Source organism: Hyla sarda, chromosome 9 (assembly GCF_029499605.1).
Source record: "Hyla sarda isolate aHylSar1 chromosome 9, aHylSar1.hap1, whole genome shotgun sequence".
Classification (NCBI taxonomy): Eukaryota; Metazoa; Chordata; class Amphibia; order Anura; family Hylidae; genus Hyla; species Hyla sarda.
In genome coordinates, this window is record NC_079197.1 from 173,676,696 (window position 1) to 173,701,518 (window position 24,823).

At 48.6% G+C, this 24,823-nt stretch overlaps 1 protein-coding gene across 1 annotated transcript in view; it reads right to left on the reverse strand.

Annotated features, from left to right (window-relative positions):
• The window catches only part of ERCC2 (ERCC excision repair 2, TFIIH core complex helicase subunit), a 41,408-nt gene that overhangs the window by 8,684 nt on the left and 7,901 nt on the right, over positions 1 to 24,823 (reverse strand). Inside the window, exons 4-14 of the mRNA XM_056539841.1 lie at positions 7,283 to 7,345; positions 7,095 to 7,208; positions 6,902 to 7,018; positions 4,665 to 4,781; positions 4,465 to 4,588; positions 4,295 to 4,391; positions 4,063 to 4,196; positions 3,622 to 3,790; positions 1,726 to 1,844; positions 1,582 to 1,651; positions 54 to 123 (exon numbers count right to left, since the gene is read on the reverse strand). Of these exons, the coding sequence (XP_056395816.1) occupies positions 54 to 123; positions 1,582 to 1,651; positions 1,726 to 1,844; positions 3,622 to 3,790; positions 4,063 to 4,196; positions 4,295 to 4,391; positions 4,465 to 4,588; positions 4,665 to 4,781; positions 6,902 to 7,018; positions 7,095 to 7,208; positions 7,283 to 7,345 (1,194 nt within the window). The remainder of the gene's footprint in view (positions 1 to 53; positions 124 to 1,581; positions 1,652 to 1,725; positions 1,845 to 3,621; positions 3,791 to 4,062; positions 4,197 to 4,294; positions 4,392 to 4,464; positions 4,589 to 4,664; positions 4,782 to 6,901; positions 7,019 to 7,094; positions 7,209 to 7,282; positions 7,346 to 24,823) is intronic.

A 24,823-nucleotide genomic window follows, 5' to 3' on the forward strand; every position in this document is an offset into this window, starting at 1 on the left:
ATGTGACATGTCAGGGGTACGGAGCGGCGTGAGGTAACGTGTGCGCCTCATACCCCGGATGTGATGATGACGGACTGGAACCTCTGGAACACCGGCTTAATGGCGAGGGAGGCGTCCAGGCAGCTGCGCGACAGAAACGTAAACATGTGAGATGACCTGAAAGGGCCCTACTATCCCCGCCCCCCACAGCCCCGACTACAATATGAATATGTATCCCCGCCCCCCACAGCCCCGACTACAATATGAATATGTATCCCCGCCCCCCACAGCCCCGACTACAATATGAATATGTATCCCCGCCCCCCACAGCCCCGACTACAATATGAATATGTATCCCCGCCCCCCACAGCCCCGACTACAATATGAATATGTATCCCCGCCCCCCACAGCCCGACTACAATATGAATATGTATCCCCGCCCCCCACAGCCCGACTACAATATGAATATGTATCCCCGCCCCCCACAGCCCGACTACAATATGAATATGTATCCCCGCCCCTCCCCACAGCCCGACTACAATATGAATATGTATCCCCACCCCCCACAGCCCCGACTACAATATGAATATGTATCCCCGCCCCCCACAGCCCGACTACAATATGAATATGTATCCCCGCCCCCCCACAGCCCCGACTACAATATGAATATGTATCCCCGCCCCCCACAGCCCGACTACAATATGAATATGTATCCCCGCCCCCCACAGCCCGACTACAATATGAATATGTATCCCCGCCCCCCACAGCCCCGACTACAATATGAATATGTATCCCCGCCCCCCACAGCCCCGACTACAATATGAATATGTATCCCCGCCCCCCACAGCCCGACTACAATATGAATATGTATCCCCGCCCCCCACAGCCCCGACTACAATATGAATATGTACCCCCGCCCCCCCCACAGCCCCGACTACAATATGAATATGTATCCCCGCCCCCCACAGCCCCGACTAAAATATGAATATGTATCCCCGCCCCCCACAGCCCGACTACAATATGAATATGTATCCCCGCCCCTCCCCACAGCCCCGACTACAATATGAATATGTACCCCCGCCCCCCCCACAGCCCCGACTACAATATGAATATGTATCCCCGCCCCCCACAGCCCGACTACAATATGAATATGTATCCCCGTCCCCCACAGCCCGACTACAATATGAATATGTATCCCCGCCCCCCCCACAGCCCCGACTACAATATGAATATGTATCCCCGCCCCCCACAGCCCGACTACAATATGAATATGTATCCCCGCCCCCCACAGCCCGACTACAATATGAATATGTATCCCCGCCCCCCACAGCCCCGACTACAATATGAATATGTATCCCCGCCCCCCACAGCCCCGACTACAATATGAATATGTATCCCCGCCCCCCCACAGCCGACTACAATATATAAACTTACCCAGGCCCCCCATAATAGGACTAAAATATATATAAGTACCCCCTTACCTCCAAACAGGCCGACTACAATATATCTATGTACCCCAACACCTCAGGTCCTGACTACAGACTATATAAGTCCAGGATGACTCCCCACACTGAATATCTGACCGCAGGAATCGGGGGTCACCTGAAGTGTAACACGGGGTTACTGATCGTTGGCGTCCGATCCTCAAATGGCTCAATAATGATCATGAATCCTGTGGGGAGAGAGGCCGAGTATGAGGACACAGAGGAGGCTCAGCTCAGGGGAGGCCATCCCCCAGACTCTCACCTTTGGTGTACGTGCTGACCAGGGTGGCAAAGTTGGTAATGAGGACGAGAGGAGACAGGTCGGTGATGTCTGCAATCTCCAGCGTCCTCGTAAGAGAGCGCAGCCGCTCCGCGCAGAACCTAATAGAGTCAGAAGTGACAGAGATGAGGACGGGGGCAGCTGGAGGCTGAGAGAGAAGCCTGAGGGCTCATTCACACTACGGAATCTCCATCAGTGAAGGGCGACGACAATGCATTTCCGAGCGGGTTTCCGCTGATAGAATGAACGTTCTTTCGGCAAAGTCTGTGATCGGGAATTTCAGTGGCGGACATTCTGTAGTGTGAACAGTGCAGCAGAATCCAATAAAAAAAACAATGGTTGGAGGCTTTTGCATCATATTTTCTATTTATCGTATATACTTGAGTATAAGCCGACCCGAATATAAGCCGAGGCCCCTAATTTCACCCCAAAAACCCAGGGAAAAAATAAAAAAAAATAAATAAATAAATAAATAAATAAAAAAAAATTATTGACTCGACTATAAGCCTAGGGTGGGAAATACATCATCCCTCCGTCATTAACACCCCTGTCATCATCACCCCATCATCATCATCACGGCCTGTCATCATCCCCTTAGTCATCCCCCCCCCCTTCATCATCACCGCCTGTCATCATCCAGACCCCCATCATTAACACCCCCATCATCATCATCCCGTCATCATCCCCCCCCCCCCCCCGCCCTTCATCATCACTGCCTGTCAATCCCTTCATCAGTGGTCTTCAACCTGCGGACCTCTAGATGTTGCAAAACTACAACTCCATCTATGCTGCAGGGACCATCTGGTGGGGAGGGTTAGTGGTTGCGGCCTGTCCATTTTCACAGGGAGGCCCTCTTCTCCGCTCTGTGCCCGGCCTAGTGACACGCACGGACGTCCCTGTGCATCGTCATCAAGGCAACGTCACTAGGCCGGGCCCAGAGCGGAGAAGAGGGCCTCCCTGTGAAAATGGACAGGCTGCAACGACTAACCCTCCCCACCAGACGGTCCCTGCAGCATAGATGGCCCGGACCAGCTCACCCTAATGTCCCACCGAGGGGAGGTGAGTAGAAAACTAAAGGGGGGGGGTCTGGATGATGACAAAGGCCGCAGTGGTCTTCAACCTGCGGACCTCCAGAGGTTTCAGAACTGCAACTCCCAGCATGCCTGGACAGCCGATGACTGTCCGGGCATGCTGGGAGTTGTAGTTTTGCAACATCTGGGGGTCCGCAGGTTGAAGACCACTGAGAAGGGGTTGACAGGCGGAGAGTTCACTCAAGTAGAAGCCGAGGGGGGCGTTTTCAGCACGAAAAATCGTGCTGAAAAACTCGGCTTATACGCGAGTATATACGGTATTTTTATTTTTTTTTTAAATAAAACAAAATGGGACATTTCTGCATTTCTTTGTGCCATAGCAGCCGCCGGTCACTGATCTTATAGCGGGAGCTGACACCGTGGCCACGTTAAGTCAGTGAGCAGCGTCTGCCGCTATTGTGTCAAGTGACGCTCCTGATGTTGCGCCCTGAGAAGCGCGAGTCTGGACCCTGAAGCGGGCACCGCGATGGTAACTCAACTACCACCCACGTCAGCTTCAGTGCCCGACTGCTCCTCCAGTGTGGAGACCTTCTGCTATCAGCCAGCCATAACAGTAGGTCCTGGCTCCGGACCGGAGGAACGGTGGGGCACTATGTCTGTGGGGTGGGGCCACATACCTACTACTACATATGGGGGCATAAAGGAGCCTATATATAGGGTAGTATAGGGGCCTTCAACTATATATGGAGCATGATATAGGCCGGAGTAAGAAGTCACGTCCAGAATCCTTTGTTGCCCTTAACGGGTCCTATAAAACGAGTCACATGATACAAGGGGTTCCTCTCACCTCATCGGCTTCCGTTCGATGCAGACTTTCTCGTAAAGGTCACGCAGGAAGGCCGCCGGGCCCTCCTGGGTCACGTGTCCCGAACGCAGACGAGACTTGATATAGCCGACCAGGCGCCGCAAGAAACCCAGGAAGTGCAGCGCGTTACGGATACAGCCGGGGACGGCCTCTGCCAAAAAGAGGAGGGTGATCCATGATGTGTACAATGTGTACATACAACGAGCGGCCCAATTATTACTACTCCCAATTGGATCTGCCCCGGAGATCTAATTTGCGGACCTCCAGGTGTTGCAAAACTACAACTCCCAGCATGCCCGGACAGCCGTTGGCTGTCCGGGCATGCTGGGAGTTGTAGTTTTGCAACGCCTGGCGGTCCACAGTGAATAGTGACATACACAGTGAACAAACATGGCAGCATTCACTCCCCCCAGGATGATTTACCTTGCAGGATTTCATCGGGTAACACTGGATTCGCTAGGTAAACATCAGTCTCGCGGGCGACCGTGGCCTCGCGCAGACCTTCCACCAGTCGGGCGTACTCTTGTTTTAACCTCTGCTCATCAGTTTCCTTAATCCTGACAATAAAGCAGTGATTCAGCGTGACCCTCCTGAGCGTTCCCCATCGTCCTCATCACTCACCCGCCTCCCTTATCCCCCCCCCCCATTTCCTCACTTTTGGATGGCGGTGTTGAGGGTTTCGATGTTGTTCTGGCTGCGCTCCAGGGTCCGTCGCGTGATGGTGACGCTCATGGAGTCGATGCAGACATTATCTAGGGGCGACAGGAAGGTTAACTGAGGGTCACAATGAGACAAGATGAATAAGGGAAGATTCACCCGACTCACCGATGTTATGAGCCTCGTCAAAGACGACGACCGCTTTCTTAGCCAGTTCTCGGGACACCTGGTCAGCGATCTTGGGGTCCAGAAGGTAATGGTAACTGTACACGATGATGTTACACTGCGCCAACTGAGGGAAAACGGGCCGGATGAGCAGAGGTCAGGGGAGGGCTGCATGAAAATGTATCCAACCCCCCGATACTCACAGCATGGCGGGCCAGGTAGTACGGACACCAGCCGCGCTGCCTTCCCAGAGTCCGAAGGTCATCTAGATTGTAAATCCCAGGAGGAAGAGGGGTGTCCCTGCCAATGGCATCGAACTCCTGGGGGTGAGGGAAGGGAAATTAATGTGCTAAATCAGGGCAGGACAAATCCCAAGTGCCAGGTTGCCATGGCTACTAAGAATTTCATTGTAATGCCTAGGTTTTTGTCAGCCCTTTCCAACAGGGCTTGGGCAATTATTTGTTGTTTGTTTAAATTTACCTTCAACTCCGTTCCCGCGCTGATCCCCCGTTCTGCTTTTGGTTGGCGCTACAGTGTTATATAAGCAGGGGATGTCAGGTGACCACAGCAGCCAATTAATGACAGTCACGTTCTGTGCTTGAGAGTATATCCGCTGCTCATGTAACACTGGAGTGTCGACCAGAGGATCAGAGGAAGAACGGAGGCGGAGATAACAGAGTTAAACGGTTTGTTTTTTAACCAAAGATGAGGGGACACTAATGACCGTGACACATGAGGGGAGATGAGGGGGACACTAATAATCGTGACACATAAGGCGACTTTAATGTGACACGAGGGGAGATGAAGCGGACACTAATGATCGTGACAAATGAAGGGGGACACTAAGGACTGACACATGAGGGGGACGTTAATGATTGTGACACAAGGGAAGATGAGGGGGACGCTAATGATTGTGACACATGATGGGGGGACACTAATGATTGTGACACATGATGGTGGCACACGAGGGGAGACACCAATGATGGTGGCACACGAGGGGAGACACCAATGATGGTGGCACACGAGGGGAGACACCAATGATGGTGGCACACGAGGGGAGACAGCAATGATGGTGGCACACGAGGGGAGACAGCAATGATGGTGGCACACGAGGGGAGACAATAATGATCGTGGCACACGAGGGGAGACAATAATGATCGTGGCACACGAGGGGAGACAATAATGATCGTGGCACACGAGGGGAGACAATAATGATCGTGGCACACGAGGGGAGACAATAATGATCGTGGCACACGAGGGGAGACAATAATGATCGTGGGACACAAGGGGAGACAATGATCGTGGCACACGAGGGGAGACAATAATGATCGTGGCACACAAGGGGAGACAATAATGATCGTGGGACACGAGGGGAGACAATGATCGTGGGACACGAGGGGAGACAATAATGATCGTGGCACACGAGGGGAGACAATAATGATCGTGGCACACGAGGGGAGATAATGATCGTGGGACACGAGAGGAGACAATGATCGTGGGACACGAGGGGAGACAATAATGATCGTGGCACACGAGGGGAGACAATGATCGTGGCACACGAGGGGAGACAATAATGATCGTGGGACACGAGGGGAGACAATAATGATCGTGGCACATATGGGGAGACAATAATGATCGTGGCACATGATGGGAGACAATAATGATCGTGGCACACGAGGGGAGACAATAATGATCGTGGGACATGATGGGAGACAATAATGATCGTGGCACATATGGGGAGACAATAATGATCGTGGGACACGAGGGGAGACAATAATGATCGTGGGACACGAGGGGAGACAATAATGATCGTGGGACACGAGGGGAGACAATAATGATCGTGGGACACGAAGGGAGACAATGATCGTGGCACACGAGGGGAGACAATAATGATCGTGGCACACGAGGGGAGACAATAATGATCGTGGCACACAAGGGGAGACAATAATGATCGTGGCACACGAGGTGAGACAATAATGATCGTGGCACACAAGGTGAGACAATAATGATCGTGGCACATGAGGGGAGACACCAATGATCGTGGCACACGAGGGGAGACACCAATGATCGTGGCACACGAGGGGAGACACCAATGATTGTGGCACACGAGGGGAGACACCAATGATTGTGGCACACGAGGGGAGACACTAATGATTGTGGCACACGAGGGGAGACAATAATGATCGTGGCACATGAGGGGAGACAATGATCGTGGCACATGAGGGGAGATAATAATGATCGTGGCACATGAGGGGAGACAATGATCGTGGCACATGAGGGGAGATAATAATGATCGTGGCACATGAGGGGAGACAATAATGATCGTGGCACATGAGGGGAGACAATGATCGTGGCACATGAGGGGAGATAATAATGATCGTGGCACATGAGGGGAGATAATAATGATCGTGGCACACGAGGGGAGACAATAATGACTTACCTCATAGAAGCGGCAGGAGGGAATGCTGGGGTCCCGCTGCCTCTGTGTCCTCACAAATGAGGCGGTCAGACTGTGGCATCGCCCGTCAATCTCCTTACCGAAGCGGAGAGAGCTGACCTAAGATGTCAGGACAAAGATATGAAGTAACACAGGATGGGGAGAGAGGACTGAGGGGCCGGGGGGCTGCACCCACCTCTGGGTTCACACACAGGTTACGTCTGGAGCTCAAGGCCAAAGCCAAGAAGTTGAGCTTCTCTTTGGTTTGGGACTGAATGTATTCCGTCAGTTTCCGGAGCTCCTCCACCACCTGCAAATAGTGACCATGTGATCAGTGAGACGCCCAATGCCACCCCGGGCATGACCACCGGCGCCGGACCTCACCTTCTCTATCTCCGGGACCGTCCGAGAGCAGTAGATCAGCTTGGTTACCTCCAGAGGGTAGGCCTGGAAAACAACACACAGTAAGAGCAGTGACTGGGAATCTCTAGATGTTGCAAAACTACAACTCCCAGCATGTCCGGACAGCCAACGGCTGTCCGGGCATGCCGGGAGTTGTAGTTTTGCAACAGCTGAGGCACCCTGGTTGGGAAACACCAACCTATAAAGTCAGGAAGTGTGAACAAGGAGATGGATATACAGTGATAGAGGAGGGGCCCCGCCATATAATCTATGAGGAGCTGGATATATACAGTGATAAAGGAGGGGCCCCACCATATGATCTATGAGGAGCTGGATATATACTGTGATAGAGGAGGGGCCCCACCATATAATCTATGAGGAGCTGGATATATATAGTGATAGAGGAGGGGCCCCACCATATAATCTATGAGGAGCTGGATATATATAGTGATAGAGGAGGGGCCCCACCATATAATCTATGAGGAGCTGGATATACACAGTGATAGAGGAGGGGCCCCACCATATGATCTATGAGGAGCTGGATATATACAGTGATAGAGAAGGGGCCCCACCATATAATCTATGAGGAGCTGGATATATACAGTGATAGAGGAGGGGCCCCACCATATGATCTATGAGGAGCTGGATATATACAGTGATAGAGGAGGGGCCCCACCATATAATCTATGAGGAGCTGGATATATACAGTGATAGAGGAGGGGCCCCGCCATATAATCTATGAGGAGCTGGATATATACAGTGATAGAGGAGGGGCCCCGCCATATGATCTATGAGGAGCTGGATATATACTGTGATAGAGGAGGGGCCCCACCATATAATCTATGAGGAGCTGGATATATATAGTGATAGAGGAGGGGCCCCACCATATAATCTATGAGGAGCTGGATATACACAGTGATAGAGGAGGGGGCCCCACCATATAATCTATGAGGAGGTGGATATATATAGTGATAGAGGAGGGGCCCCACCATACAATCTATGAGGAGCTGGATATATACAGTGATAGAGGAGGGGCCCCACCATATAATCTATGAGGAGCTGGATATATACAGTGATAGAGGAGGGGCCCCACCATATGATCTATGAGGAGCTGGATATATACAGTGATAGAGGAGGGGCCCCACCATATAATCTATGAGGAGCTGGATATATACAGTGATAGAGGAGGGGCCCCGCCATATAATCTATGAGGAGCTGGATATATACAGTGATAGAGGAGGGGCCCCGCCATATAATCTATGAGGAGCTGGATATATACAGTGATAGAGGAGGGGCCCCCGCCATATAATCTATGAGGAGCTGGATATATACAGTGATAGAGGAGGGGCCCCACCATATAATCTATGAGGAGCTGGATATACACAGTGATAGAGGAGGGGCCCCCACCATATAATCTATGAGGAGCTGGATATATACAGTGATAGAGGAGGGGCCCCACCATATGATCTATGAGGAGCTGGATATATACAGTGATAGAGGAGGGGCCCCACCATATAATCTATGAGGAGCTGGATATATACAGTGATAGAGGAGGGGCCCCACCGTATAATCTATGAGGAGCTGGATATATACAGTGATAGAGGAGGGGCCCCACCGTATGATCTATGAGGAGCTGGATATATACTGTGATAGAGGAGGGGCCCCACCATATGATCTATGAGGAGATGGATATATACAGTGATAGAGGAGGGGCCCCACCATATGATCTATGAGGAGCTGGATATATACAGTGATAGAGGAGGGGCCCAACTATATAATCTATGAGGAGCTGGATATATACAGTGATAGAGGAGGGGCCCCACCATATAATCTATGAGGAGATGGATATATATAGTGATAGAGGAGGGGCCCCACCATATGATCTATGAGGAGCTGGATATATACAGTGATAGAGGATGGGCCCCACCATATGACCTATGAGGAGATGGATATACACAGTGATAGAGGAGGGGCCCCGCCATATAATCTATGAGGAGCTGGATATATACAGTGATAGAGGAGGGGCCCCACCATATAATCTATGAGGAGCTGGATATATACAGTGATAGAGGAGGGGCCCCACCATATAATCTATGGGGAGCTGGATATATACTGTGATAGAGGAGGGGCCCCACCATATGATCTATGAGGAGCTGGATATATACAGTGATAGAGGAGGGGCCCCACCATATGATCTATGAGGAGCTGGATATATATATAGTGATAGAGGAGGGGCCCCACCATATGATCTATGAGGAGCTGGATATATACAGTGATAGAGGAGGGGCCCCACCATATGATCTATGAGGAGCTGGATATATACAGTGATAGAGGAGGGGCCCCACCATATGATCTATGAGGAGATGGATATATATATAGTGATAGAGGAGGGGCCCCACCATATAATCTATGAGGAGGTGGATATACACAGTGATAGAGGAGGGGCCCCACCATATGATCTATGAGGAGCTGGATATATACAGTGATAGAGGAGGGGCCCCACCATATAATCTATGAGGAGCTGGATATATACAGTGATAGAGGAGGGGCCCCACTATATAATCTATGAGGAGCTGGATATATACAGTGATAGAGGAGGGGGCCCCACCATATAATCTATGAGGAGCTGGATATATACAGTGATAGAGGAGGGGCCCCACCATATAATCTATGAGGAGGTGGATATATACTGTGATAGAGGAGGGGCCCCACCATATAATCTATGAGGAGCTGGATATATACAGTGATAGCGGAGGGGCCCCACCATATAATCTATGAGGAGCTGGATATATACAGTGATAGAGGAGGGGCCCCACCATATGATCTATGAGGAGCTGGATATATACAGTGATAGAGGAGGGGCCCCACCATATAATCTATGAGGAGCTGGATATACACAGTGATAGAGGAGGGGCCCCACCATATAATCTATGAGGAGGTGGATATATACAGTGATAGAGGAGGGGCCCCGCCATATGATCTATGAGGAGCTGGATATACACAGTGATAGAGGAGGGGCCCCGCCATATAATCTATGAGGAGGTGGATATATACAGTGATAGAGGAGGGGCCCCGCCATATGATCTATGAGGAGCTGGATATACACAGTGATAGAGGAGGGGCCCCGCCATATAATCTATGAGGAGGTGGATATATACAGTGATAGAGGAGGGGCCCCACCATATAATCTATGAGGAGCTGGATATATACAGTGATAGAGGAGGGGCCCCATCATATGATCTATGAGGAGATGGATATATATATAGTGATAGAGGAGGGGCCCCACCATATGACCTATGAGGAGCTGGATATACACAGTGATAGAGGAGGGGCCCCGCCATATAATCTATGAGGAGGTGGATATATACAGTGATAGAGGAGGGGCCCCACCATATAATCTATGAGGAGCTGGATATATACAGTGATAGAGGAGGGGCCCCACCATATAATCTATGAGGAGCTGGATATATACAGTGATAGAGGAGGGGCCCCGCCATATAATCTATGAGGAGCTGGATATATACAGTGATAGAGGAGGGGCCCCGCCATATAATCTATGAGGAGCTGGATATATACAGTGATAGAGGAGGGGCCCCACCATATAATCTATGAGGAGCTGGATATACACAGTGATAGAGGAGGGGCCCCACCATATAATCTATGAGGAGCTGGATATATACAGTGATAGAGGAGGGGCCCCACCATATGATCTATGAGGAGCTGGATATATACAGTGATAGAGGAGGGGCCCCACCATATAATCTATGAGGAGCTGGATATATACAGTGATAGAGGAGGGGCCCCACCGTATAATCTATGAGGAGCTGGATATATACAGTGATAGAGGAGGGGCCCCACCGTATGATCTATGAGGAGCTGGATATATACTGTGATAGAGGAGGGGCCCCACCATATGATCTATGAGGAGCTGGATATATACTGTGATAGAGGAGGGGCCCCACCATATAATCTATGAGGAGGTGGATATATACAGTGATAGAGGAGGGGCCCCACCATATGATCTATGAGGAGCTGGATATATACAGTGATAGAGGAGGGGCCCAACTATATAATCTATGAGGAGCTGGATATATACAGTGATAGAGGAGGGGCCCCACCATATAATCTATGAGGAGATGGATATATATAGTGATAGAGGAGGGGCCCCACCATATGATCTATGAGGAGCTGGATATATACAGTGATAGAGGATGGGCCCCACCATATGACCTATGAGGAGATGGATATACACAGTGATAGAGGAGGGGCCCCGCCATATAATCTATGAGGAGCTGGATATATACAGTGATAGAGGAGGGGCCCCACCATATAATCTATGAGGAGCTGGATATATACAGTGATAGAGGAGGGGCCCCATCATATAATCTATGGGGAGCTGGATATATACTGTGATAGAGGAGGGGCCCCACCATATGATCTATGAGGAGCTGGATATATACTGTGATAGAGGAGGGGCCCCACCATATAATCTATGAGGAGCTGGATATACACAGTGATAGAGGAGGGGCCCCGCCATATAATCTATGAGGAGCTGGATATATACAGTGATAGAGGAGGGGCCCCACCATATAATCTATGAGGAGCTGGATATATACAGTGATAGAGGAGGGGCCCCACCATATAATCTATGAGGAGATGGATATATATAGTGATAGAGGAGGGGCCCCGCCATATAATCTATGAGGAGCTGGATATATACAGTGATAGAGGAGGGGCCCCACCATATAATCTATGAGGAGCTGGATATATACAGTGATAGAGGAGGGGCCCCACCATATGATCTATGAGGAGCTGGATATATACAGTGATAGAGGAGGGGCCCCACCATATGATCTATGAGGAGCTGGATATATACAGTGATAGAGGAGGGGCCCCACCATATGATCTATGAGGAGATGGATATATATATAGTGATAGAGGAGGGGCCCCACCATATAATCTATGAGGAGGTGGATATACACAGTGATAGAGGAGGGGCCCCACCATATGATCTATGAGGAGCTGGATATATACAGTGATAGAGGAGGGGCCCCACCATATAATCTATGAGGAGCTGGATATATACAGTGATAGAGGAGGGGCCCCACTATATAATCTATGAGGAGCTGGATATATACAGTGATAGAGGAGGGGGCCCCACCATATAATCTATGAGGAGCTGGATATATACAGTGATAGAGGAGGGGCCCCACCATATAATCTATGAGGAGGTGGATATATACTGTGATAGAGGAGGGGCCCCACCATATAATCTATGAGGAGCTGGATATATACAGTGATAGCGGAGGGGCCCCACCATATAATCTATGAGGAGCTGGATATATACAGTGATAGAGGAGGGGCCCCACCATATGATCTATGAGGAGCTGGATATATACAGTGATAGAGGAGGGGCCCCACCATATAATCTATGAGGAGCTGGATATACACAGTGATAGAGGAGGGGCCCCACCATATAATCTATGAGGAGGTGGATATATACAGTGATAGAGGAGGGGCCCCGCCATATGATCTATGAGGAGCTGGATATACACAGTGATAGAGGAGGGGCCCCGCCATATAATCTATGAGGAGGTGGATATATACAGTGATAGAGGAGGGGCCCCGCCATATGATCTATGAGGAGCTGGATATACACAGTGATAGAGGAGGGGCCCCGCCATATAATCTATGAGGAGGTGGATATATACAGTGATAGAGGAGGGGCCCCACCATATAATCTATGAGGAGCTGGATATATACAGTGATAGAGGAGGGGCCCCATCATATGATCTATGAGGAGATGGATATATATATAGTGATAGAGGAGGGGCCCCACCATATAATCTATGAGGAGCTGGATATATACAGTGATAGAGGAGGGGCCCCACCATATAATCTATGAGGAGCTGGATATATACAGTGATAGAGGAGGGGCCCCACCATATAATCTATGAGGAGCTGGATATATACAGTGATAGAGGAGGGGCCCCACCATATAATCTATGAGGAGCTGGATATACACAGTGATAGAGGAGGGGCCCCACCATATAATCTATGAGGAGATGGATATATACAGTGATAGAGGAGGGGCCCCACCATATAATCTATGAGGAGCTGGATATATACAGTGATAGAGGAGGGGCCCCGCCATATAATCTATGAGGAGCTGGATATATACAGTGATAGAGGAGGGGCCCCACCATATAATCTATGAGGAGCTGGATATATACAGTGATAGAGAAGGGGCCCCACCATATAATCTATGAGGAGCTGGATATATACAGTGATAGAGGAGGGGCCCCACCATATAATCTATGAGGAGATGGATATATACAGTGATAGAGGAGGGGCCCCACCATATAATCTATGAGGAGCTGGATATACACAGTGATAGAGGAGGGGCCCCACCATATAATCTATGAGGAGCTGGATATATACAGTGATAGAGGAGGGGCCCCACCATATAATCTATGAGGAGATGGATATATACAGTGATAGAGGAGGGGCCCCGCCATATAATCTATGAGGAGCTGGATATACACAGTGATAGAGGAGGGGCCCCGCCATATAATCTATGAGGAGCTGGATATATACAGTGATAGAGGAGGGGCCCCACCATATGATCTATGAGGAGCTGGATATATACAGTGATAGAGGAGGGGCCCCACCATATGACCTATGAGGAGCTGGATATATACAGTGATAGAGGAGGGGCCCCACCATATAATCTATGAGGAGCTGGATATATACAGTGAGAGGAGGGGCCCCACCATATAATCTATGAGGAGCTGGATATATACAGTGATAGAGGAGGGGCCCCACCATATAATCTATGAGGAGCTGGATATAAACAGTGATAGAGGAGGGGCCCCACCATATAATCTATGAGGAGCTGGATATATACAGTGATAGAGGAGGGGCCCCACCATATAATCTATGAGGAGCTGGATATACACAGTGATAGAGGAGGGGCCCCACCATATAATCTATAAGGAGATGGATATATACAGTGATAGAGGAGGGGCCCCACCATATAATCTATGAGGAGCTGGATATACACAGTGATAGAGGAGGGGCCCCACCATATAATCTATAAGGAGATGGATATATACAGTGATAGAGGAGGGGCCCCACCATATAATCTATGAGGAGCTGGATATACACAGTGATAGAGAAGGGGCCCCACCATATAATCTATGAGGAGCTGGATATACAGTGATAGAGGAGGGGCCCCACCATATAATCTATGAGGAGCTGGATATACAGTGATAGAGGAGGGGCCCCACCATATAATCTATGAGGAGCTGGATATATACAGTGATAGAGGAGGGGCCCCACCATATGATCTATGAGGAGCTGGATATATACAGTGATAGAGGAGGGGCCCCACCATATGATCTATGAGGAGATGGATATATATATAGTGATAGAGGAGGGGCCCCACCATATGATCTATGAGGAGCTGGATATATACAGTGATAGAGGAGGGGCCCCACCATATAATCTATGAGGAGCTGGATATATACAGTGATAGAGGAGGGGCCCCACCATATAATCTATGAGGAGCTGGATATACAGTGATAGAGAAGGGGCCCCACCATATAATCTATGAGGAGCTGGATATATACAGTGATAGAGGAGGGGCCCCACTATATGATCTATGAGGAGATGGATATATACAGTGATAGAGGAGGGGCCCCGCCGTATAATCTATGAGGAGCTGGATATATATAGTGATAGAGGAGGGGCCCCACCATATGATCTATGAGGAGCTGGATATATACAGTGATAGAGGAGGGGCCCCACCATATAATCTATGAGGAGCTGGATATATACAGTGATAGAGGAGGGGCCCCGCCATATAATCTATGAGGAGCTGGATATATACAGTGATAGAGGAGGGGCCCCGCCATATAATCTATGAGGAGCTGGATATATACAGTGATAGAGGAGGGGCCCCGCCATATGATCTATGAGGAGCTGGATATATACAGTGATAGAGGAGGGGCCCCACCATATAATCTATGAGGAGCTGGATATACACAGTGATAGAGGAGGGGCCCCACCATATAATCTATGAGGAGCTGGATATATACAGTGATAGAGGAGGGGCCCCACCATATGATCTATGAGGAGGTGGATATATACAGTGATAGAGGAGGGGCCCCACCGTATAATCTATGAGGAGCTGGATATACAGTGATAGAGGAGGGGCCCCACCATATAATCTATGAGGAGATGGATATATACAGTGATAGAGGAGGGGCCCCACCATATAATCTATGAGGAGCTGGATATACACAGTGATAGAGGAGGGGCCCCACCATATAATCTATGAGGAGCTGGATATACATAGTGATAGAGGAGGGGCCCCACCATATAATCTATGAGGAGCTGGATATATACTGTGATAGAGGAGGGGCCCCACCATATGATCTATGAGGAGGTGGATATATACAGTGATAGAGGAGGGGCCCCACCGTATAATCTATGAGGAGCTGGATATACAGTGATAGAGGAGGGGCCCCACCATATAATCTATGAGGAGATGGATATATACAGTGATAGAGGAGGGGCCCCACCATATAATCTATGAGGAGCTGGATATATACAGTGATAGAGGAGGGGCCCCGCCATATGATCTATGAGGAGCTGGATATATACAGTGATAGAGGAGGGGCCCCACCATATAATCTATGAGGAGCTGGATATATACAGTGATAGAGGAGGGGCCCCACCATATGATCTATGAGGAGCTGGATATATACAGTGATAGAGGAGGGGCCCCACCATATAATCTATGAGGAGATGGATATATACAGTGATAGAGGAGGGGCCCCACCATATAATCTATGAGGAGGTGGATATATACAGTGATAGAGGAGGGGCCCCACCATATAATCTATGAGGAGATGGATATACAGTGATAGAGGAGGGGCCCCACCATATAATCTATGAGGAGCTGGATATATATAGTGATAGAGGAGGGGCCCCACCATATGATCTATGAGGAGCTGGATATATACAGTGATAGAGAAGGGGCCCCACCATATAATCTATGAGGAGCTGGATATATATAGTGATAGAGGAGGGGCCCCACCATATAATCTATGAGGAGCTGGATATACACAGTGATAGAGGAGGGGCCCCACCATATGACCTATGAGGAGCTGGATATACACAGTGATAGAGGAGGGGCCCCACCATATAATCTATGAGGAGGTGGATATATACAGTGATAGAGGAGGGGCCCCGCCATATGATCTATGAGGAGCTGGATATACACAGTGATAGAGGAGGGGCCCCGCCATATAATCTATGAGGAGGTGGATATATACAGTGATAGAGGAGGGGCCCCGCCATATGATCTATGAGGAGCTGGATATACACAGTGATAGAGGAGGGGCCCCGCCATATAATCTATGAGGAGGTGGATATATACAGTGATAGAGGAGGGGCCCCACCATATAATCTATGAGGAGCTGGATATATACAGTGATAGAGGAGGGGCCCCATCATATGATCTATGAGGAGATGGATATATATATAGTGATAGAGGAGGGGCCCCACCATATAATCTATGAGGAGCTGGATATATACAGTGATAGAGGAGGGGCCCCACCATATAATCTATGAGGAGCTGGATATATACAGTGATAGAGGAGGGGCCCCACCATATAATCTATGAGGAGCTGGATATATACAGTGATAGAGGAGGGGCCCCACCATATAATCTATGAGGAGCTGGATATACACAGTGATAGAGGAGGGGCCCCACCATATAATCTATGAGGAGCTGGATATATACAGTGATAGAGGAGGGGCCCCACCATATAATCTATGAGGAGCTGGATATACACAGTGATAGAGGAGGGGCCCCACCATATAATCTATGAGGAGATGGATATATACAGTGATAGAGGAGGGGCCCCACCATATAATCTATGAGGAGCTGGATATATACAGTGATAGAGGAGGGGCCCCGCCATATAATCTATGAGGAGCTGGATATATACAGTGATAGAGGAGGGGCCCCACCATATAATCTATGAGGAGCTGGATATATACAGTGATAGAGAAGGGGCCCCACCATATAATCTATGAGGAGCTGGATATATACAGTGATAGAGGAGGGGCCCCACCATATAATCTATGAGGAGATGGATATATACAGTGATAGAGGAGGGGCCCCACCATATAATCTATGAGGAGCTGGATATACACAGTGATAGAGGAGGGGCCCCACCATATAATCTATGAGGAGCTGGATATATACAGTGATAGAGGAGGGGCCCCACCATATAATCTATGAGGAGATGGATATATACAGTGATAGAGGAGGGGCCCCGCCATATAATCTATGAGGAGCTGGATATACACAGTGATAGAGGAGGGGCCCCGCCATATAATCTATGAGGAGCTGGATATATACAGTGATAGAGGAGGGGCCCCACCATATGATCTATGAGGAGCTGGATATATACAGTGATAGAGGAGGGGCCCCACCATATGACCTATGAGGAGCTGGATATATACAGTGATAGAGGAGGGGCCCCACCATATAATCTATGAGGAGCTGGATATATACAGTGAGAGGAGGGGCCCCACCATATAATCTATGAGGAGCTGGATATATACAGTGATAGAGGAGGGGCCCCACCATATAATCTATGAGGAGCTGGATATAAACAGTGATAGAGGAGGGGCCCCACCATATAATCTATGAGGAGCTGGATATATACAGTGATAGAGGAGGGGCCCCACCATATAATCTATGAGGAGCTGGATATACACAGTGATAGAGGAGGGGCCCCACCATATAATCTATAAGGAGATGGATATATACAGTGATAGAGGAGGGGCCCCACCATATAATCTATGAGGAGCTGGATATACACAGTGATAGAGGAGGGGCCCCACCATATAATCTATAAGGAGATGGATATATACAGTGATAGAGGAGGGGCCCCACCATATAATCTATGAGGAGCTGGATATACACAGTGATAGAGAAGGGGCCCCACCATATAATCTATGAGGAGCTGGATATACAGTGATAGAGGAGGGGCCCCACCATATAATCTATGAGGAGCTGGATATACAGTGATAGAGGAGGGGCCCCACCATATAATCTATGAGGAGCTGGATATATACAGTGATAGAGGAGGGGCCCCACCATATGATCTATGAGGAGCTGGATATATACAGTGATAGAGGAGGGGCCCCACCATATGATCTATGAGGAGATGGATATATATATAGTGATAGAGGAGGGGCCCCACCATATGATCTATGAGGAGCTGGATATATACAGTGATAGAGGAGGGGCCCCACCATATAATCTATGAGGAGCTGGATATATACAGTGATAGAGGAGGGGCCCCACTATATGATCTATGAGGAGATGGATATATACAGTGATAGAGGAGGGGCCCCGCCGTATAATCTATGAGGAGCTGGATATATATAGTGATAGAGGAGGGGCCCCACCATATGATCTATGAGGAGCTGGATATATACAGTGATAGAGGAGGGGCCCCACCATATAATCTATGAGGAGCTGGATATATACAGTGATAGAGGAGGGGCCCCGCCATATAATCTATGAGGAGCTGGATATATACAGTGATAGAGGAGGGGCCCCGCCATATAATCTATGAGGAGCTGGATATATACAGTGATAGAGGAGGGGCCCCGCCATATGATCTATGAGGAGCTGGATATATACAGTGATAGAGGAGGGGCCCCACCATATAATCTATGAGGAGCTGGATATACACAGTGATAGAGGAGGGGCCCCACCATATAATCTATGAGGAGCTGGATATATACAGTGATAGAGGAGGGGCCCCACCATATGATCTATGAGGAGGTGGATATATACAGTGATAGAGGAGGGGCCCCACCGTATAATCTATGAGGAGCTGGATATACAGTGATAGAGGAGGGGCCCCACCATATAATCTATGAGGAGATGGATATATACAGTGATAGAGGAGGGGCCCCACCATATAATCTATGAGGAGCTGGATATACACAGTGATAGAGGAGGGGCCCCACCATATAATCTATGAGGAGCTGGATATACATAGTGATAGAGGAGGGGCCCCACCATATAATCTATGAGGAGCTGGATATATACTGTGATAGAGGAGGGGCCCCACCATATGATCTATGAGGAGGTGGATATATACAGTGATAGAGGAGGGGCCCCACCGTATAATCTATGAGGAGCTGGATATACAGTGATAGAGGAGGGGCCCCACCATATAATCTATGAGGAGATGGATATATACAGTGATAGAGGAGGGGCCCCACCATATAATCTATGAGGAGCTGGATATATACAGTGATAGAGGAGGGGCCCCGCCATATGATCTATGAGGAGCTGGATATATACAGTGATAGAGGAGGGGCCCCACCATATAATCTATGAGGAGCTGGATATATACAGTGATAGAGGAGGGGCCCCACCATATAATCTATGAGGAGATGGATATACAGTGATAGAGGAGGGGCCCCACCATATAATCTATGAGGAGCTGGATATATATAGTGATAGAGGAGGGGCCCCACCATATGATCTATGAGGAGCTGGATATATACAGTGATAGAGGAGGGGCCCCACCATATAATCTATGAGGAGCTGGATATATATAGTGATAGAGGAGGGGCCCCACCATATAATCTATGAGGAGCTGGATATACACAGTGATAGAGGAGGGGCCCCACCATATGACCTATGAGGAGCTGGATATACACAGTGATAGAGGAGGGGCCCCACCATATAATCTATGAGGAGGTGGATATATACAGTGATAGAGGAGGGGCCCCGCCATATGATCTATGAGGAGCTGGATATACACAGTGATAGAGGAGGGGCCCCGCCATATAATCTATGAGGAGGTGGATATATACAGTGATAGAGGAGGGGCCCCACCATATGATCTATGAGGAGGTGGATATATACAGTGATAGAGGAGGGGCCCCACCATATGATCTATGAGGAGGTGGATATATACAGTGATAGAGGAGGGGCCCCATCATATAATCTATGAGGAGGTGGATATATACAGTGATAGAGGAGGGGCCCCACCATATAATCTATGAGGAGCTGGATATATACAGTAATAGAGGAGGGGCCCCATCATATAATCTATGAGGAGCTGGATATATACAGTGATAGAGGAGGGGCCCCACCATATAATCTATGAGGAGCTGGATATATACAGTGATAGAGGAGGGGCCCCACCATATGATCTATGAGGAGGTGGATATATACAGTGATAGAGGAGGGGCCCCACCATATGACCTATGAGGAGATGGATATATATATAGTGATAGAGGAGGGGCCCCACCATATAATCTATGAGGAGCTGGATATATACAGTGATAGAGGAGGGGCCCCACCATATAATCTATGAGGAGCTGGATATATACAGTGATAGAGGAGGGGCCCCACCATATAATCTATGAGGAGGTGGATATATACAGTGATAGAGGAGGGGCCCCACCATATAATCTATGAGGAGGTGGATATATACAGTGATAGAGGAGGGGCCCCGCCATATAATCTATGAGGAGGTGGATATATACAGTGATAGAGGAGGGGCCCCACCATATAATCTATGAGGAGCTGGATATATACAGTGATAGAGGAGGGGCCCCACCATATAATCTATGAGGAGATGGATATATACAGTGATAGAGGAGGGGCCCCGCCATATAATCTATGAGGAGCTGGATATATACAGTGATAGAGGAGGGGCCCCACCATATAATCTATGAGGAGCTGGATATATACAGTGATAGAGGAGGGGCCCCACCATATAATCTATGAGGAGCTGGATATATACAGTGATAGAGGAGGGGCCCCACCATATGATCTATGAGGAGATGGATATATATAGTGATAGAGGAGGGGCCCCACCATATAATCTATGAGGAGCTGGATATATATACAGTGATAGAGGAGGGGCCCCACCATATAATCTATGAGGAGCTGGATATATACAGTGATAGAGGAGGGGCCCCACCATATAATCTATGAGGAGCTGGATATATACAGTGATAGAGTAGGGGCCCCACCATATGATCTATGAGGAGCTGGATATATACAGTGATAGAGGAGGGGCCCCACCGTATAATCTATGAGGAGCTGGATATATACAGTGATAGAGGTGGGGCCCCACCATATGATCTATGAGGAGCTGGATATATACAGTGATAGAGGAGGGGCCCCACCATATAATCTATGAGGAGCTGGATATATACAGTGATAGAGGAGGGGCCCAACTATATAATCTATGAGGAGCTGGATATACAGTGATAGAGGAGGGGCCCCACCATATGATCTATGAGGAGCTGGATATATACAGTGATAGAGGAGGGGCCCCACCATATAATCTATGAAGAGCTGGATATATACAGTGATAGAGGAGGGGCCCCACCATATAATCTATGAGGAGATGGATATATATAGTGATAGAGGAGGGGCCCCACCATATAATCTATGAGGAGATGGATATATATAGTGATAGAGGAGGGGCCCCACCATATAATCTATGAGGAGGTGGATATATACAGTGATAGAGGAGGGGCCCCACCATATGATCTATGAGGAGATGGATATATACTGTGATAGAGGAGGGGCCCCACCATATGATCTATGAGGAGCTGGATATATACAGTGATAGAGGAGGGGCCCCACCATATGATCTATGAGGAGCTGGATATACAGTGATAGAGGAGGGGCCCCACCATATGATCTATGAGGAGCTGGATATATACAGTGATAGAGGAGGGGCCCCACCGTATAATCTATGAGGAGCTGGATATATACAGTGATAGAGGTGGGGCCCCACCATATGATCTATGAGGAGCTGGATATATACAGTGATAGAGGAGGGGCCCCACCATATGATCTATGAGGAGCTGGATATATACAGTGATAGAGGAGGGGCCCCACCATATGATCTATGAGGAGCTGGATATATACAGTGATAGAGGAGGGGCCCCACCATATGATCTATGAGGAGCTGGATATATACAGTGATAGAGGAGGGGCCCCACCATATGATCTATGAGGAGCTGGATATATACAGTGATAGAGGAGGGGCCCCACCATATAATCTATGAGGAGCTGGATATACACAGTGATAGAGGAGGGGCCCCGCCATATAATCTATGAGGAGCTGGATATATACAGTGATAGAGGAGGGGCCCCACCATATAATCTATGAGGAGCTGGATATACACAGTGATAGAGGAGGGGCCCCACCATATGATCTATGAGGAGCTGGATATATACAGTGATAGAGGAGGGGCCCCACCATATAATCTATGAGGAGCTGGATATACAGTGATAGAGGAGGGGCCCCACCATATGATCTATGAGGAGCTGGATATATACAGTGATAGAGGAGGGGCCCCACCATATAATCTATGAGGAGCTGGATATATACAGTGATAGAGGAGGGGCCCCGCCATATAATCTATGAGGAGCTGGATATATACAGTGATAGAGGAGGGGCCCCACTATATAATCTATGAGGAGCTGGATATACAGTGATAGAGGAGGGGCCCCACCATATAATCTATGAGGAGCTGGATATATACAGTGATAGAGGAGGGGCCCCACCATATGATCTATGAGGAGCTGGATATATACAGTGATAGAGGAGGGGCCCCACCATATAATCTATGAGGAGCTGGATATATATAGTGATAGAGGAGGGGCCCCACCATATGATCTATGAGGAGCTGGATATATACAGTGATAGAGAAGGGGCCCCACCATATGATCTATGAGGAGATGGATATATACAGTGATAGAGGAGGGGCCCCACCATATGATCTATGAGGAGATGGATATATACTGTGATAGAGGAGGGGCCCCACCATATGATCTATGAGGAGATGGATATATACAGTGATAGAGGAGGGGCCCCACCATATAATCTATGAGGAGATGGATATATACAGTGATAGAGGAGGGGCCCCACCATATAATCTATGAGGAGATGGATATATATAGTGATAGAGGAGGGGCCCCACCATATAATCTATGAGGAGGTGGATATATACAGTGATAGAGGAGGGGCCCCACTATATGATCTATGAGGAGATGGATATATACAGTGATAGAGGAGGGGCCCCACCATATAATCTATAAGGAGCTGGATATATACAGTGATAGAGGAGGGGCCCCACCATATAATCTATGAGGAGATGGATATATATAGTGATAGAGGAGGGGCCCCACCATATGATCTATGAGGAGCTGGATATATACAGTGATAGAGGAGGGGCCCCACCATATGACCTATGAGGAGATGGATATATACAGTGATAGAGGAGGGGCCCCACCATATGATCTATGAGGAGCTGGATATACACAGTGATAGAGGAGGGGCCCCACCATATAATCTATGAGGAGCTGGATATACACAGTGATAGAGGAGGGGCCCCACCATATAATCTATAAGGAGCTGGATATATACAGTGATAGAGGAGGGGCCCCGCCATATAATCTATGAGGAGGTGGATATATACAGTGATAGAGAAGGGGCCCCACCATATGATCTATGAGGAGCTGGATATATACAGTGATAGAGGAGGGGCCCCACCATATAATCTATGAGGAGATGGATATATATAGTGATAGAGGAGGGGCCCCGCCATATAATCTATGAGGAGATGGATATATATAGTGATAGAGAAGGGGCCCCACCATATGATCTATGAGGAGCTGGATATATACAGTGATAGAGGAGGGGCCCCACCATATAATCTATGAGGAGATGGATATATATAGTGATAGAGGAGGGGCCCCGCCATATAATCTATGAGGAGATGGATATATACAGTGATAGAGGAGGGGCCCCACCATATGATCTATGAGGAGCTGGATATATACAGTGATAGAGGAGGGGCCCCACCATATGATCTATGAGGAGCTGGATATATACAGTGATAGAGGAGGGGCCCCACCATATAATCTATGAGGAGCTGGATATATACAGTGATAGAGGAGGGGCCCCACCATATGATCTATGAGGAGGTGGATATATACAGTGATAGAGGAGGGGCCCCACCATATAATCTATGAGGAGCTGGATATATACAGTGATAGAGGAGGGGCCCCACCATATAATCTATGAGGAGGTGGATATATACAGTGATAGAGGAGGGGCCCCACCATATAATCTATGAGGAGCTGGATATATACTGTGATAGAGAAGGGGCCCCACCATATAATCTATGAGGAGCTGGATATATACTGTGATAGAGGAGGGGCCCCATAATACAATCATATAAGGAGCTGGACACACAGAAAGGGGCCACTATCATATGATCCTATGAGGAGCTGGATACACAGGAGGGGCCCCTATCATATAATTATATAAGGAGCTGGATACACAGGAGGGGCCCCTATCATATAATTATATAAGTAGCTGGACACACAGGAGGGGCCCCTATCATATAATTATATAAGGAGCTGGACACACAGGAGGGGCC